Raw genomic sequence first — 17,774 nt, forward strand, 5'->3', positions numbered from 1 at the left:
TCGATAGGAACTTACTGGGCCCTCCTGATTGTGCTACAGGCCCATTAGAGCCATACAGGACTAAGTATGGACTAATAACTGTATGTTGATGAAACTATTGAAGAAATATGTTAAATGCATATAAATGTATATATATAACTCCCTATAGATTAATTATGCATCTCTATGTCCCCTAGTGTAATATTAAATTATCTAAAATATACTTCTATTTATATGTCGGATGGCAAAAAACTGATATGTGTTATCGTCATCCCAGTCTTGAGATGGCTGCTGATATTGGGATGGGTAACTGTGTCAAATATGCATGCTGTAGCAATCAATATTCAATATGATTGATATTGATAAAGACAGATATCGGATAAGCCCATTTCTTAAATCCAATTCAGCATCTGTCCTTTATCGTGATCTGACATCAAGATTAGGATGGGCAAACATTGATGTGGATGAATGATGGTGGGGCCTAAATGTGGACAAATAAGACGGCAGCCAGTTCCTTCACATAATTTTATAACCATCATTTTCATTCATCCTTCATCCCAAAATCCGTGTCCAACACTGTTGTTTCATTGTTCAAATGATTGTTTTACGAAACTAAGGATTGGATCCCTAATGAACAAGAATTTTTTATGAAAAATAAATAAATATGTACACGTGATTTTTTTTTAAATAAACTTAATGATCTAGAAAGGGTGTGGGTCTGCGATTGCTATTTCACTATTCTACTATATTTTTAGAAATATTTATTTTTAGAATGTAAATGGGCTCCTAAATTTGTATAAACACCCTTCATCAACTTTTGGAAATTTTCTAGAATACTATGCTCGGTAGATTTTTTGCGAGAAAAAATTATGCTGGGCAACTGCCCACATGGAATTTATTGGTGCGCCGCATGGTCTACTGGACTCACTTTTTCCGTTTATACTATTTGCCTGAAATGAGTTTAAGTTAACAAATATCATCAAATTAATATAATACAATTTCATGTGTAGTGTTCATGACATCATTAATCTCATGAGTAGTTAGAACATGAGTTGTCATAAATGGGGATGTTGTCTTTTTTCCTTTGACTTTGGCTGATGTTTTTTTGAAAAAAACAACAGACATTTAACAGTCCTGCACAAAGCTATGCTTGCTGATCAGACCGACTAGTTTCTTTCCTATGACCCATTTGCCAAAAGAAATTTTTTATGTCCGTGTAAAAAAAAAATAAACTATTTAAAATAATATTTTTTCCATCTTTCTCCCTATGATTTGATTTTTCTCCCATAATCATACTTATGTGTGATTTAGATACTTGGTTAAGATAAGAGAGAGTACATAGAAAAGAAAATACCTTTTGTGAGTGTGAGCTTGGATATTATGGAGGTAGTTGAGACATGTTTTCATTTTAGTCCCAGGCCCCCTATACCCAACTATAAAGAATAATTCAAAGAAAATAAATCATTTTTTAAGGTACCGGGTCAGGGTACTTTGAGCACAAAGTATAAATATTAAAAAACTTATTTTTTGTAGGCCCAATAGAATGACCCATATGCTAGTGATGTACATTTTTTTGCAAGAGTAAAGAAAAAAATCAGAGGCCACAGAGAGCCAACAGGAATAGAGTTGGAGATTTACAAATCCATAACAGAACAAGAACAAAATTCTGAGAGAAAATGATGGTGCGACGCAGTCCGAGCCCCTAGGAATGTCTTCGGAGATGTCGCCATCGTCATTGACATCACCGCCGGCTCACATTCAACCTGCTCGGCAAGCCAAGGCGACCGCGCGCACACCCGGATTCAAATATCCTGGGTAAAGGGTGTATCCTCCATTTTTGTTTCGTCGTTTTCGTCCGTATCTTTGAGTCGCATTTGCATCCGTGTCGTCTTGCATTTCCCACCATCAGTTTTTGTCAGCAATGGGGAGAGAAGCGTCGAGCTTAGCCGTCGCTTTCTCGGCCCTCCAGTTTTCTCCACGCAATTCCCCTTCTTTCCCTTGACTTTCTTTCTTTTCTCTCTTTTTCTGTCTTGTTGTAGTGTGGGGGGAAGTCCATTCTATAAGGACCTTTCCCCCCAATGGGCCTTAACCTTCATCTTCTTTTCTTTTCTTTTGACCACTAAGGGCCCATTTACGTCCTTCCCTATAAAAGGAAAGGATGGGTGCCCTAGTTCAGACTGACTTGTTTTTTTTACGAAATTTGTGTTGAAGAGAGCAGGTCCCGTCCTTGCACAAGAAGAAGGAGAAAATGTGGAGGAGAGGAATAGAGAAACAGAAAAAGACCTTGAGGACGAGAGGGAAGAGCATCGACTGACCTCCCATCGCGCGTCCCTTTTCCCTCCGCGTGAAGTCTTCCATCGTTGCTGGTGCGACCGCTAGTCACCCCCAGGAAGCTCGGCGTTGCCGGCGGTGACCCGTCGGTTTCTGGTGTGACTCAAACTCCCCTGCACGTGGATCCCTGACCGTCCTTAGGCCTGAGGGCGACGCGCTCACACGCGACCCCTTCGACGCTGTGCCAGCTCACTGGTGCACCGTGACCCCTCATCTTCCAGCGGTCAATTGTTGATCGGGTAGCGTCGACCGACGACGGTGCAAACTACCGTTGCCAAGCCCGGCCCCTGACACATCAGCGGCCTCTATTTGCGATCGTCAGACCTGGTGCACGCCTAGCCCGGCCTTGGTCAACCCTTGGTGTAGGGCAAGACAACCACGCCAGCTGGGGAGAGGTTCAGGTTCCGCTCGAGGCCATCCCGGTTGCTCGAGCACGACCCGTGGATGACTGCTCACCTGACTTGCCGTCATTCCCCGACCAGGACCCTACTTGGGGCGTGTCTGCCTCGTCGAAATGCTCTCACCTGGAGCACGGCCTTGGCGACCTCCTGCTGCCCAGCTGTCGCCTCCTCCTTGTATCCAGTCCTTATCCGCTCCTGCCCCCGCAGCTGTCTCACTTCGCCGGCCCCTTCTCCAGCACCTCTTGCCCCGACGCCACTCGTAGATGGTTTGGACATACGAAGCAGAAAGATATCGGCTCGAAGACTCTGACGAGGTATGTCTTCCTCTGCTTGCCCGTCTCTTATTTTCTGCAGTACATTTTTTAATTGCCTCCACCGCACTCGGGTTAGATCTAGGTGAGAGAGACAGGTTGAGCGTGAACTACTCCTTTCTTGAGTGGCTCTCCTTGGTACGAGTCAAGCCCGCTCATCGCGCGAGGACAAACCCGGCGGAGATTACTCCGTTCGGCAACATAGTCATCCTCGTCCCTTCGGACGAGGCTCAAGAGGTCTACCCTCCCACCACCGGGCGACTCCGTCGGTCCCAAGAGTCGGTATTCCTAGCTAGTCGGCACTGGCACATACCAAGTTTGTCGCATCTTGCACCACATCGTAGCCTATTTACCATTTGGGGTTTTCGGTCAGACGACGCCATCGTCATAGATGACACCATTATCATTTCACGGCACCGAACCGTCTCACTCGGCGTCGACCGGATGACGTCTCCAATGATGTCCGACATCATAAAAGAGCTATACAAATCAGAGATATAATTAGTTGATATGTTTTGAGAGAGAGGGGGAAAAAAGAGAGGATGAAAAAACACTGCTAGTTGTTGGGGATGAAAACATAGAATGATTTGCAGCATAAGACTTAAAATGGAGTCCTAATGACATCAATAAAAATAATAGTCGAATCACCTAGGCACATATTGCATCTGTGATTTCTTAGATCCTCAAGTGAGACATGTTAAGTTTCTCATGTGTGTAGCCTCTAGACGTATCCACATGATCCTTGGTACGTCAAATCTTCTCCTTTAGCTTGATGAACTATGTACAAGCTCCATTGTCATCTTTACGCCATCCCAATCACATCGAGAATGGAGAGGAGCTATGGGCAGAAGGGAGAAGAAGGGAAGGGCCCCTGAAAAGTTTTGGCTTGGGTGAATTTTATTTAGGGATTATCCTATTTATAGTAAGTGGGTATATTCATAAAAACCTCCAAAGTTTTAGTGTGTCTTATGACATACAAATCACCATTTTGTCTAAGATCCAATAGGCCCATGTATCAGTTTAGTTAACGACTCCATAAGCCCGATAACCTCTATTGAACTTCCAAATAAATTAACTATATCATATTATAGATTAATTAATATTGAATCGATTTAACCCAATCGATAGGTCAAGTCTCAAGCTTATGGGATGCCAAACTACACTTCATGCTCTAGAAGATACAAAGGAGTTTGTATCGACTCACTCATGGAATATGCATGTGATCAGTTACTATGCATGTATAGTGCCTCATCCACTTGATGCTCCTAGGATGCTTTAAGTATGATCAACAAGAAAAGCCTAATCGGTCATCTGAGTTAGCAATGATGCATTTGGAAATCATCAAAGAACTCTTCTTCAATATTTCACCGCCTTGTCCAATAACTGATGGAAATATATGTGGTCGACAAGCCAATCACGCATTCCACATCTCATTCCATGTTCAGTAATAGAACATATTTATTATACTACACGTGTGATGCTTATAATGAAGTCCATGAATACATGATCTGACTTAGTGAATTATGATGAGATCGTAATACGGAGATCACTAGCCTTTAAGCATGTGTTCTAAACATTCCTATTCAAAGGATATGCGAGAAGGACATCAAAGTATCATAATAGAATAACACTATCTAGACTCACTCATATGTTGAAAATGGCCGTTCCTGTAGCCATTAGTGTGGAGACACTAAGGATAGATAGTGGGTGCTCTTTAGTGGAAAGAGTTCACTGAATTGATCCGTACAAATCCCTGAATGATATTATATGGAACTGTCAATTAGGTCGATTCATGTCATAGTTGTGTAAGCGGTCCTTAGACGTAAGACACCAAAGACATATTGTGGACATACGGTTGTACTTTGACTATGACCAACGAATCTCTAATCATGGGATTCCAAACGGTCTTAATTCGGGTACATCAAGAAGTTCACGAAGACAATTGAGTGGTCAAGATGGGATCGTCCACCCTCGGTATAAGAGGTGGCAGCTCAAGGAAGACGATGCGAAGAAATCCTTGGCCAAGGTAATGAAATATCGGAGAAGAGTTCTCCGATGATTTCCAAATGCATCAATACTAACTCGGAGGACCGATTAGGGTTTGAAAATTGACCATACCCTAAATAATCCAAGGAGCATCAAGTGGATGAGGGTTTATATATACATGGTAACCGATGACGAACAGGTTTCATGAGTGAGTCGATACACTCTCCTTTGTATCTTCTCGAGCACGAGGTGTAGCTTGGCACCCTATGTGTTGGAGACTCGACCTATCGATTGGGTTAAATCGATTCGACATTAATTAATCTATATGTTGATATAGTCAATTAATTTGAAAGCCAAAAAAGGTTATTTGGTCACTAGAGTCGTTAACTAGACTGATACATGGGCCTAGAGGGCCTTACGCAAATGGCCTTTTGGACGTTAGAAGATATACTTAAGTTTTGGGGGTTTTATGAAAAATACCCACTTAGTATAAATAAGGGAAGGCTCTGAACGAAATTCACCCAGGCCAGAATTTTTCAGGAGCCATTCCCCTTCTTCTCCCTTCTCCCCACACCCCTCTCTCGAGACGATGTAACGACGACTGAGAAAGAACGGGGCTCATCAATGAGAAGGAGGAGATCCAACGTGCCAAGGATCGTGTGGATACATCTAGAGGGTGCACACTTGAGCAGCTCAACTCGTCTTACTCCGAGATCCAAGAAATCACGGAGTGAGACGAGTTGAGGCCTCTAAAACCCAACAAGAACTTCATTGCATCATCTACCTTGAGTTTTCTCCACTTATACCAAGGGTGGAGATTCCCATTTTTACCACTCAATCTTCTTCGTGAAATCTTTGATGCCTATAAACTAAGATTTTTGAAATATCATAATTTAAGAACTTATAGTTCGTCAAAGTACAACCGTCCATCCACACGATGACGTTGGCATCTCAATCTAAGGACCACTTACACAAGTATGATATGAATCAACTTGATTGATATTTTGGTATAAAACCATTCGAGGATTTGTACTTATCAATTTAGTGAACTCTTTCCCCTAAGTAGTACCCTCTATCTATATGTAGTGTCTCCACGCTAATGGCTATGGGACAGAACATACTCATCATATAAATGAGGCTAGATATTACTATTCTAACCGGACACTTTAATGTCATTCTCAAGTATCCTTCAAATAGGAATATCTAGAACACATGCTTAAAATACTACTGATCTACGTATTAAAATCTCATCATAATTCACCAAGTTTGAGCATGTATTCATGAACTTCATTTTAAGCATCACATGTGCACTACAATGAATACATTCTACTAATGAACATGGAACAAGATATAAAATGTGTGATTGGCTTGTCAGCCACATATAGTTCTGTCACTACTTTGGGTCTACATGGCCAATTAATCGAATAGATAAGTAAGAGAAAAGATCAAATATATCACTGGACCTAATTATTAAAATGAAGGAGATAAAGAAGATAAAACACTTACTTGAATAGTGGGCTAAAATATTAAAACAAAAGTAGATAAAGAAGGGAAAATGACTATCATAATAGTGGGCCAAAATATTCAAATGAAAATAGATAAAGAAAAGAAGACACCTGCCAGAACAGTGAGCCAAGTTTTAAAATGAAAGTAGATAAATAAGAGAAAACACCTAATAGAATATGGGCCCAAAATATTGAAATGAGAGATGACTAAGGGAAAACAATTACTACAATAGTGGATGACTATATCAAAAGGAAAATCTATTAATAAGAAAAAAATCAACAAAAATAGTGGTCCAAATTTTAAAATGAAAGGATACAAAGGAGAGAAAACACCAAGAAGAATAGTGGGCTAAATTTTAGGAAGTGCGCAAAAGGAAAATATCAAATTGGCATAAGGCCCTATGGGACCCAACTATCAAGATGATAATTAAAAAGAAAAAAAATAGCTATCAAGATGATAGCCAAAGAGAAATACAAGAGAAAACTACTTTGTTTTGGCCCAATAGGTGGGCCCAAATAAAACTACTGTACCTAAGGCATTGTAATCAGTCGTCCATCCTGATCTCGGAACAAAAATTTCATGCTTTGAATCCCACACAAAGGTGATCAGACACATTCTTCTTATAATTATCACTATTTTCTCTTACTATGACCTCTATGTCCAATCAATCTCGTCGCCCCCCGTCCGTCCTCCATCATCCACCATTGACGATCTATCATCCATCTTCCATAATCTATTGGTATGTCGTTAGAGATTCGTCACCTCTTGTCCGTCCTTTTTCCAAAGTCCATTATCTGCCCCCCACCATCATCTACAATCACTCATGCATTGTCTGGCATCTAACATTCACCATTTACCATCCGTTATCCATCATGTCATCTGCAGTCTGCCGTTAACAATCTGAAATATCTCATCCATCCCTTTTTATGTCTGCCATATGTTACCCATAGTCATCCATAATAAGTCATCCGCAATCGCTCCTGCGTTGTCTGCCATCTAACATTCACCATCTACTATCCATTATCCATCAACTTTCATTTGTGTTCTGTCGTCAACAATCTGTCACATCTCGTCCATCCCTTTTTTATGTCTGCCATATGTTACACATTATCATCCATAATAAGTCATCCACAACCACTCCTCCATTGTCTGCCATCTAACATTCACCATCTACCATCCATTATCTATCAGCGGTCATTTGTGGTCTGTCGTCAACAATCCATCACATCTCGTCTGTCCTTTTTTAATGTCTACCATATGTTAACCCATAGTCAACAAGAATAAGTCATCTTCAACCAGTCATCCATCATTTGTCATCTATCATCCATCATCTATCATCAGTAGTGCCATCAACCATTTATTACCTCTCGTCCCTCCCTTTTTCAATGTACGTCATCTGTCCCCCATTGTCATCCAGAATCAGTAATCCATCGACTGTCATCCATCATCCATCATCAATCGTGTGTCGTCTATCATCCGTTACCTCTCGCGCGTCCCCTTTCTGTTGTCTGTCATCTGTCCCCCATCGTCATCCAAAATCAGTAATCCATCATCTGTCATCCATCATCAGTGGTGTGTCATCTATCATCCGTTACCTCTTGCTTGTTCCTTTTCCGAACTCCATTATCTGTCTCCCACTATCATCCATCAACTGTCATCTATCATCCTTCATCCGTCATTCATCATTCGTGGTCTGCAGTCTCTCATCAACCATATGTCATCTCTCCTCCATCCCATTTCTATCATCCGGCATCCATCATCCGTCCTCTCTCATCCGTCATCCGTCCTCTGTCATCCGTCATCCATCCTTTGATACCCACCCCCGTCATCCGTCATCAGTCATCCGTCATCCGTCGTTTAAGCTTATTACCCTTGCAATCGGGGGGTAATCTCACCGGAAGGTGACCAGACTCCTAATTTGCCCTATATAATCGTTTTATTATCTTCTCCCTGGGAGAGTTTGCGAGCTCGAGCTCGAGCTCGATGGCGAGCGCTGCCGTCTCCAAGGCGTTCATGGCGGCGACGGCAGATCTTCTGAGCTCGCCGCCGCGCTCTCTCTCTCATCGCCGAGCTATGGCTATGTCGGCCTCTCGGTACTCTCGCATTGCCCCCTTTCCTCCCGATCTCGTCGCTTGGGTGAAGCGTCAGGGCGGATTCGTCCATCCAAAGCTCAGAATTGCCGAATCCGCCTCGTATGGACTCACTCTCGTCGCTTCGGAGGAGATTCCGAAGGGATCTCGCCTTGTCGCTCTTCCCGAGCGCCTGACTTTGCGCCTCGGTCGCTCTCGGAGTGATGAAGATGCCGATGCTGCGGATTCAATTCTGTCCGAGCTGGTTCGACGCGTTCCTGGTTAGTTTCTGGCACCGTTGGTATCTTTTTTTTTCTGAATTAGAGTTAAATTTTAACTGTTTTGCCTCCGATTATCCTGGGAAACATGACATTTTTAGAGTTCTATTGAATTAATGGTAGTTATTTAAAGTTTTATTGAATTGACCGAAGTCTGCCTAACATCTCTCTCTTTCTGAAATCCTTTTGCAACTACGACGCCGACACTGTGGATCCTGTACTGTTGGAGTAGGTTAGCCGCGTTACAGATGATTTTCTGTCGCTCTTAGTTATCGTTTTGCCCCGGATTAAGATTGTCCTTGAACCATATTTCTCCTAAGACTTGCGGACGGATGGCAGTTCTCATCAGCCAAGCTTTCTAACCTCAGAATGGAGAAGAAACGAAAGCCTTCGTGCCACCAGTTTTGCTCTAACCCACTGACTAAGTGGTATTCTAGTAATAGAGAGAAGTTGATTGATTCCAAATTTCCATCTTCTATTTTGGTATCTCTATTCGAAATGTTTTTGCTTTAAAACTCTACAAAACACCTTTGTAGACCATAGTTTTTTCTGGTTTGAAATCATGTATATTCTTTTAAAATTTAGTGTAGATTGTCCCTTAATGAGCGCGTCTCTCTGGAGAGTGTGACAGAGGAATTGTGGGCGATGAGGCTCGGTTTGAAGCTCCTTCAAGAGAGAGCTAGAACTGGGTCTTTCTGGTGGCCATACATCGGCAATTTACCAGAAGCTTTTGACATACCCATTTTCTTCTCCGGGGATGATATTAAAAACCTGCACTATGCTCCTCTTATCCATCAGGTACCATCCTGAAACTTTGGCAGATGGTAGGTTTCGGCACGTTTTGTTGACTTTGATGCTAGATGCTGACATCGATGGGTGGGTATGGTTTGATCATGACAATGGGTGTCAACGTCAACTGTCTAATGGTAAAAGAAAACTGTCATCATCAACATCAACACTGTCGTCAACTAGGGCTGTTGATGCTAATGTGATTTAGATAGGGTTAGTAACTCTTTAAATTAGATTTAAGCAAGTTGACAGCTGATGTTGATGACTGTAACTTTAGCATCTATCCATCTCCACAGTTACATCATCAACGTCGACATCATTGTTAACGTTGCAGTGAACATCGCAGCGTACATCAATGAGAGTCAATGCCGTTAGATGTTGACGAGTGACAAACCTTGGTGTATAAGGTTTGTGTATTTCATATTTAATTAAAACTGAGTTGGAAACTTGTGTTCTTCGCATGTACCAGGTGAATAAAAGATGTCGATTCCTGCTGTCGTTTGAGAAGGATGTAAGGTCAATGCTCGAGGGCATTGACTCTGGCGATCATCCATTTTCAGGCCAGTGTGTGGATGCCTCGTCTGTCGGATGGGCCATGTCTGCTGTATCTTCCCGGGCTTTCCGGCTGTCCGGTGAGGTGGTCCAAGATGGATCCAATGCTGGCGTCCCTATGCTCCTTCCTCTTATAGATATGTGCAACCACAGCTTCAATCCCAATGCTTTCATTCTGCAGGAAAGAAACGTTCCAGAATATTTAGTAGAGGTCAGCTTACTCTTCATAAGTCATGGTGATCAAGGTTATGTTTTTTTTATCTTTCAATTACATTCTACTATCAGTTGCACGTGGTGAAATATTGAGTTTTAGTGTGGAGACATAGGAATCTTGATAAACTCTGGCCCACACTAACGACATGCATTTATTGATTCTCAATTGCATTTAAATTTGTTTTCTGTAACCGTTACAAGAGATTTGTGCTTTAAGTCTAACTGCATGGCCGTCCTGACCTTTTCTTTACTTTTTACTGCTATTATTTTTAAACCGAATATAAATCTGATGGGTTTTGATCCCAATTTAATTTTTTCTCCTGTCCAAAAAAAAAATCCAGGTGATTTCCGAAACATCGATTGACAACAACGCACCAGTGACCCTGAATTATGGAAGTTTGACAAATGACCTCTTTCTTCTGGACTACGGTTTCGTGGAGACCTCCAACAAGCACGACAATGTGGAATTAAAATATGATGGAGTTCTTTTAGATGCTGCGGCCACTGCCACTGGGGTGTCTGATCCTTGTTTCTCATCCCCATCTGAATGGCAAAGAGATATTCTCTCTCAGCTGGGCTTCATTGGAGATGGGGCATCTCTCAAGGTTTGCACCATACCTCGACGAATCCTCTTTTAAAATACTGAATTTGGCCTAATCCATACCATAAACCCTTAAAATTGCAAACTTAGAGCAAATAAAGTCTCACCAAAACAAAATCCAGCTTTGGTGCCAAGTTAAATACATGAAAGTCCAACATTAGAATTTACTGAAGCTCTTCCCTTAAAGCCCCTCATGAATCTATATCTGAAAATGGCAGCCAACTTGCAAATTTGGAATCCACAATTTCAAAACTATCACAACTACAGTAGCTTATGTGTTCGTGCATGGCGCAGATCAACTTGGGAGGCGAGGAAAGAGTTGACGGCCGCTTGCTAGCAGCCTTGAGAGTTCTCTTCTCTAACAACCAAGAAGCAGCTCAAAAATCATCACTGAAGGTTTTAATGTCTTTCTCTGCTGGAGCTCCTCTGGGAGAGTCTGCTGAGATCAGCGCGCTCCGTACGATCATTGCCCTTTGTGTCATCTGCCTGCAGCAGTTCCCGACAAAGATTATGGATGATGAAGCCATCTTGAAAGGAAATATTTCAGATGCGACGCGATTAGTTGTGCAGTTCAGATTACAGAAGAAATTAATGATTGTAGATTTGATGCAGACAATTACAAAAAGAGTCAAGGTGCTTCTGCAAAAATGAACTTGTAAGTTTGTAAGTTTTTTCTGAAGTCCAAAGTCATTTTTTTGTTCAATATTTGGTTGAATTATTACTGACTTACCTCAAAGTTGAGTTTTTTTTATCATATCTTTGCTTACATGGCTGATCTTTGGGAATGATTTACTTGTGTTCATGGTCATAAAATACAACTAAAGGGTTAAGAATGTGAATGACGGATAGAACTCCCCTTTGAACATAATGATATGATGATAATGCCATCAACTTAAGGATAAATGAAAATTTATTTGCGTCAGGGCAATATTAAAGTGAGGTGTTAGTGTAGGAAAAAGAAAATCCAATGGTCTGTTGGTTTATGTTTACTATTTCACGGGAGCCGTGTTTTAAACCTCGTAGAGATTCGTGGAGATGATGTGCTTGGTCAGGGTAGATGGGATGGATGAAGCTTAATGAGGTTGTTCCAAATAGATTATTTCTGAGATGTCATGGGATACTCCTTGGAGACATTTAACTAATGAAAATGGCAATTTTGACTAAAATTGGCATCTTCACGGGTTATTATTATTTTGATTTTGATTTTGATTTTGATTATGAGGCTAAATGTATCATAAAATTTAAACACTTTATTAAGCTTAATCTGTTTTTCTGGAATGTAGCCTTGTATTTCTCTATCATACCATCTACATGAGTGTTTGCCTGTAAAATATCCATCTGATATCTGATGTTGGACAACTGATATCCTAATATCCAGATGAAATCTAGATGATTTTGGATACCAGATATCGGATATCAGACAGATATTGAATATCCATCCCTTATCAGATATCAGGATGGATATTGTATATGTTTAATATCAAAATCTGTATTGAGAATCAAAATCCATTTATTGGTTTATTTTTATATGGATATGGAAGAAAATGAAAGAAGAAACAGTATTACTAGTTTCAAATGGGGCCCTAATGTAAAAACAACTGCTTTTATCACTCACATGTTCAATGTTGTTGACCTAGTCAACATGGGCTTACAATTCACAAATCTAACATACTTTGGGCTGGCCCAGGGTAATAAATATCTGATCTGAATTTGATATTTCAACCTGCTCAACTAAATTGAATATTGATTATTTAACTTGTCACACATAGAAGAAATATAAGTACTAGAGCATATTAATGCATTTAATGTTTCCTAGTAAGGTGGTGAATATTTATAGTTATATGGCGGCTATCAAAAGATTGATATCTGACATTGATATTTCATATCATCATCCAGTCCCTAAGACGAAGATGCATGTCAGTGTTGGAGCAGATAACAATATCTGATATCGGTACTGCAGCAACTGATATCCATTGTTGACTTCTGATATCCCAGTATCGGTAAAGTTGGATATTGGATTTCCAATTTCCAATATCCGGTACATGATTTGTCCTAACAACATCATCTGATATTAGGGGTTATACAGGAAAACACTTATTTACATTGAACTTTAGAGGAGAAATCCTTTTACACCTAGTTACATGCATGCTATTGGTTTGAGGCACTAGAAAAGATGCTTTAATTTTGAAGTAACATATTCAAAAATCAGTCATAACTTCCTAATTTGTTCTTCACATGCTGTAGAAAAAACATGTTCTTCACATGGATTGGGAGAATGGTGGTTAGATATAAGAGACTGGAGGACAATGCCAGCTAATTTACAGAACCTTGAAAGAGGCTGAGGGAAGGGAGAGGAAAAAATATGGTGATAGTTGGATTGTAAGGAGGCCAACCTGCTTTGACATGGGCCAGGAAGAAAGACATTTTTTTTTAATTTTTTTAATTTTTTTATTTTAGGAAGAAAGACATATGTTTGAATGGAATGAGATGTTGTGGGGTGAATTGTGGATTTGGTATTTGTATATATGGAGATAAAAGCTATTCAATTGGAGGTAGACATGGCAAATGTTCATTATAGGTATGAGAACTGAGAAAATATTTTTGTGAGTGGATTTTGTGCTATCAATAATAGGTACACGGGGTGTATATTATAGGGAAACATAGTTTCAATAAATATAACATGAAAAAATATTAAATTGTCTATTTTAAAATAAATATGGCATATGATGATGAAGATTTGGGTAGTGCAACAAAATATTTTGAGGGAGAAATATTCAAGAGTGGTGTAAAACAAGTTTTCATTGCCTGATTTATTCCTTAGAACAAGGATCATTCTATCAATATTATAAGAAGAGGTGGTGATAGACTTGTCCTGAGTTTATTGGGCAGGGCAGCATGATGGAGACAGATAGATAAGTTTTAGGTCATTTTTATGGTGTATGGGGATGTGTGTTATTGATAACCTACATTGATTATTGAAATACATGTTCTTATGCCATTATTTTAAGTGATATATTTTTTGAAATAAAATGTAGTATTATGTATTTTAAACATATGTACATCATCCATGCATAAACATTTGGTTTCAAAATGTTTTTAAGAGGATTATATTAGAATATTTATGCATTAAATTAACCGAATACGATAGTGGAATCTCTTATATTATCAATATTTCAGTTTAAATTATTCGCATAGTTTTTAGCAAAATTTCCTCTATTGGTATAAATTATCAGCATAATTTTCCTATCTTATTATTAATTTAATATAGTTTTCAGGAGAATATTTATTTCAAGTATACATGAAATTATACAGCCATAAAATATATTTTAATGTACAAAATAAATCACAGGGCCAGAAAATATGTTTGAATATTTTCAAAGACATTTTCAAGAAACTTGGGATCATTGGACTGGTATAGATAATCATGGGTCATAGTTCCAAGATACTGGATTCCAAAACAGGCCAGTGAACTGCATTCACAGAGTAGACACAAGATCCCACATTACCTGAGTTGTGACAAAGTCAACTTGTTTTGCACTTACAAAGTGGAAATGTGTGCAAGCTACATTCTTGTTAATGTGACAGCATGTTTTCTTGTGCACTTATTATTGTAGCCAAATGAATGCCTAATTATGAGACTATGTGGTTGTGCGACTAAGTGAACCCATGTTACTCAACCAAGTACCGAGTTCACACTTACATTACATGCCTAATTACACACCAAAAAGGGTTATGCACCAACAAGCGCCAAGGGATGCTTGTTGGTTCTACGGTTGCCTGTGATGAATAAATCCTCTGATCCCCATCTCTCTGCCCAACCATAACTCTAAAGGGTCAGACGTGAGTCCATCGGCCTCATATATCAGTCAAGTGGGTAACTGATGGGAGACACAAGGCATGGAATGTCGCCTACTCGCTAACTGAGTAGACGGCTTTTTCATAAGTCACATAGCGCTAGTCAAGTAGTTCAGAGGTTCTGATTTTAATCAGAAAAAAGATAAAAGAAAGATCATGCAAGCAATGAGTCAAAAACTACCTTTTTCAATTATTGAGTTATTTTAATCAGAAATGTTATGTAATAATTAAATAAAAAGTAATAACATTAAAAATGTATATTGAACAAAGCGGTGTATGAAATGATTTATACAGACAATTCTCATTTAGTAGATTTTAAGACCTTGGAATGTTGCTTTGAGTTCTCGGAGATGCATAAGTCGTGGATTCCAAAGCCAAACAAGCCAGGAAAAACCTATAAAACCATAAAATACAACCTTTCTTTTGTTTTCTGATTCAAAAAAATTCTTTATTTGCTTCACCCCTTCTTAAATTCATGTTTTGCCCCTAAAGTCTCACCTCACTATGAGGACGTTTTTTGTGGCCAACTTTCATGGCTTTAGGTGCATAGTGAGGACCCATTACCTTCTTCGCGCATGTTGAGGGGGACAGTAGATCGATTTATCCAAAGCAGAGATTGTTGGTTGTTTTGAGAACATTGATCACACTCTTATAAAAAAATAGAAGACTTAGTTTAGATATGGTTGAGAGCAATGAGGGCTTTTGTAACTCTTTCAGCTGTCTAAAAGATGGAAATAAGATATAAAAAAGGTCATATAGATATTGTCTAAAAGGGATCCCTCTGGGCAGTCTGTTGTCACCCGTCTTAATTCACGTCTTTCTTCTTTCAGTTCAGGTGCAAGATTTTATGAGTCAAGAAGCGTTAGGTATGTGCTTGCTGACGATATAGCTTTTGCTATTAAGGAAGGAGCCAACTCAGAAGTGGTAACCCAAAGCGCAACTTTAGGAGGGGGTAACTGAAGGTTCTCCAACGTTCTTCAAGAAGTGGCGTAGTGTTAATCATTTATAAGAATTAATCAGAACTGAGGCATGAGTTTAAGAGCGGGAGTGGAGCGAAGATGAATGAGGTTACGATGAAATGTTATCTTTAGATTGAAACACATTATGAAATAAGAAGCGACTTTTTCACTTCTGCCAAAGGTGCGAAAGCGGGAGCCAAAGACTTTAGGTTACAAAGTAAACAAAAAAATTTATAAAAACAATAGCAGCATGACGACTTTTAGAGGGCCCTCTCTTATGGGTTACCCTGTCTCCCATTCTTTCCCCGGAACTAGCTTCCTCTTTTTTTTAACAAGCAAAACTTTGGAAAACATAACATAAGACTCAACTAGGTTATGACTAGATTTGTATTCTTTATTTTTCTTTTGATTATCTTCTTATGCATCTTTATCTCTCCAACTGGCCCACTACATCTTTTGGGTGTTTTCTTCGAACCTTAACTCTGAAACTTCTCTCTTTTTTTAATGTAGGTTCTTTTTTATGGGATTTGCTGTGGATCACAAGTTATATCCTTTACATTCTTTTCAGCGAAACCAAAGCCACGACTGTGATGTTTATGGACTCTCCCAGTTCCAGCATTGAGCTAATGCCTAATGGCAATCGAGAGTGAGTTTACTTGGGATACTCCTAATTTATATCCTCCCCTTAATAAGTTTCATGAACTCAATATACTCAAGCCAATCACACACTCCATGCCTTGTTTGATATTCAGTAGTATACTATATTCCTTATAATGCATGTGTCATTCTTATAATTGAATTACAATAATACATGCAATTACTAAGTGAATTAGGATGAGATCATCACATAAAGATCACTAGTCTTTAAGCATGTGCTTTACATATTTACACTGAAATAATACTAAAGAAGGACATCAAAAAATCCATATAGAATAATTCTTTCTAATCCCACTCATATGATCAGTATATCTGATCTTATATCCATTAGTGTGGGTGCTTCTTGGCAGAAAGAGTTCATGAAATTTGATTTCTATGAATCTCTGAATAATATTATACCAGTCTTTCAATAAGATTAATTCACCTCGTGATTTGTGAGTGGTCCTTAGAATTGAGACACCAAAGATGTCCTCTAGATGGATGGTTGTACTTTGAGTATGACTTATGAGTCCCTAATAATATACCTTCAAAAAGTCTTAGGTCAGGTGATGTAACACGAAGGGCATGGGGATCAAATGACTTGTGTTACACCACAAGGAGAGGTGTACGGTCTCATATGCAACAATGCGGACGTGATGCAAGCGAAGCAAAATCAATGAAAATATACGACGGATGCCGCGGATCTAGGGTGTAAGATCAGAATAACAACACGAGGGGTCTAGGGTAGTGGCATGCTCCCAATGACCTGAGTGCTCAGCTCGAAGGCCAAGGGGGAGGGGGACAATCTCTGTTTGTGAGCGTCCATGACCTTCGTCAAGAGCAGTACAAATCTGACAAAGAGAATAAGATTCATAACATGAGCTCGATGGCTATTCCTATGACTCAAAAATTCCAGCAACAGAGCTGATGAGGACGGCACTGAAGAAGATAATAATACTGCAAATAGAGAGGAAGAGCTGTGTGACCTATGGGCCCAGGCCCAGATGCTCGAGGTGAGCGAAACTCTCGGTGTTGAAGAGGGTCATAGGTCAGTCAATGACGATGCGATCGACATATATTAGTAAAGGGTGGTGGCATACACACGACTGGGCACTCGCATGGGCACGGTGGCGAGTGGGGCAGAGGACGCGATGGTGGGTGCGACAACAAATGTGGCGACAGACGCAGTGGCGAGCACTACGACATGCACGGCAGCGGCCGCAAGTGGAGCCGCGGCTAGCAACTGCTGGGGTGGCAGTTGCTAGGGCAGTGGTTGTTGGGCTAGAAACCGCTACAGCGGCGGCCGCT

At 40.0% G+C, this 17,774-nt stretch overlaps 1 protein-coding gene across 2 annotated transcripts; it reads left to right on the forward strand.

Annotated features, from left to right (window-relative positions):
• The first annotated feature begins 8,451 nt into the window (after positions 1-8,451).
• Positions 8,452-11,770, forward strand: LOC144704464 (Rubisco methyltransferase family protein). Of its 2 annotated transcripts, none has more exons than XM_078576903.1 (5): positions 8,452-8,864; positions 9,493-9,659; positions 10,120-10,413; positions 10,757-11,020; positions 11,311-11,770. In XM_078576903.1, the coding sequence occupies exons 1-5, from the start codon at positions 8,498-8,500 to the stop codon at positions 11,665-11,667; spliced, it is 1,449 nt and encodes a 482-aa protein (XP_078433029.1). In that variant the 5' UTR covers positions 8,452-8,497; the 3' UTR covers positions 11,668-11,770. The 2 variants fall into 2 exon arrangements, with proteins under 2 accessions (XP_078433029.1, XP_078433030.1); XM_078576904.1 differs by having other exon boundaries at positions 8,670-8,864; positions 9,447-9,659.
• The last annotated feature ends 6,004 nt before the right edge of the window (positions 11,771-17,774 follow it).

This window comes from Wolffia australiana, chromosome 6 (assembly GCF_029677425.1).
Source record: "Wolffia australiana isolate 7733 chromosome 6, ASM2967742v1".
In the NCBI taxonomy this organism is placed as follows: domain Eukaryota; kingdom Viridiplantae; phylum Streptophyta; class Magnoliopsida; order Alismatales; family Araceae; genus Wolffia; species Wolffia australiana.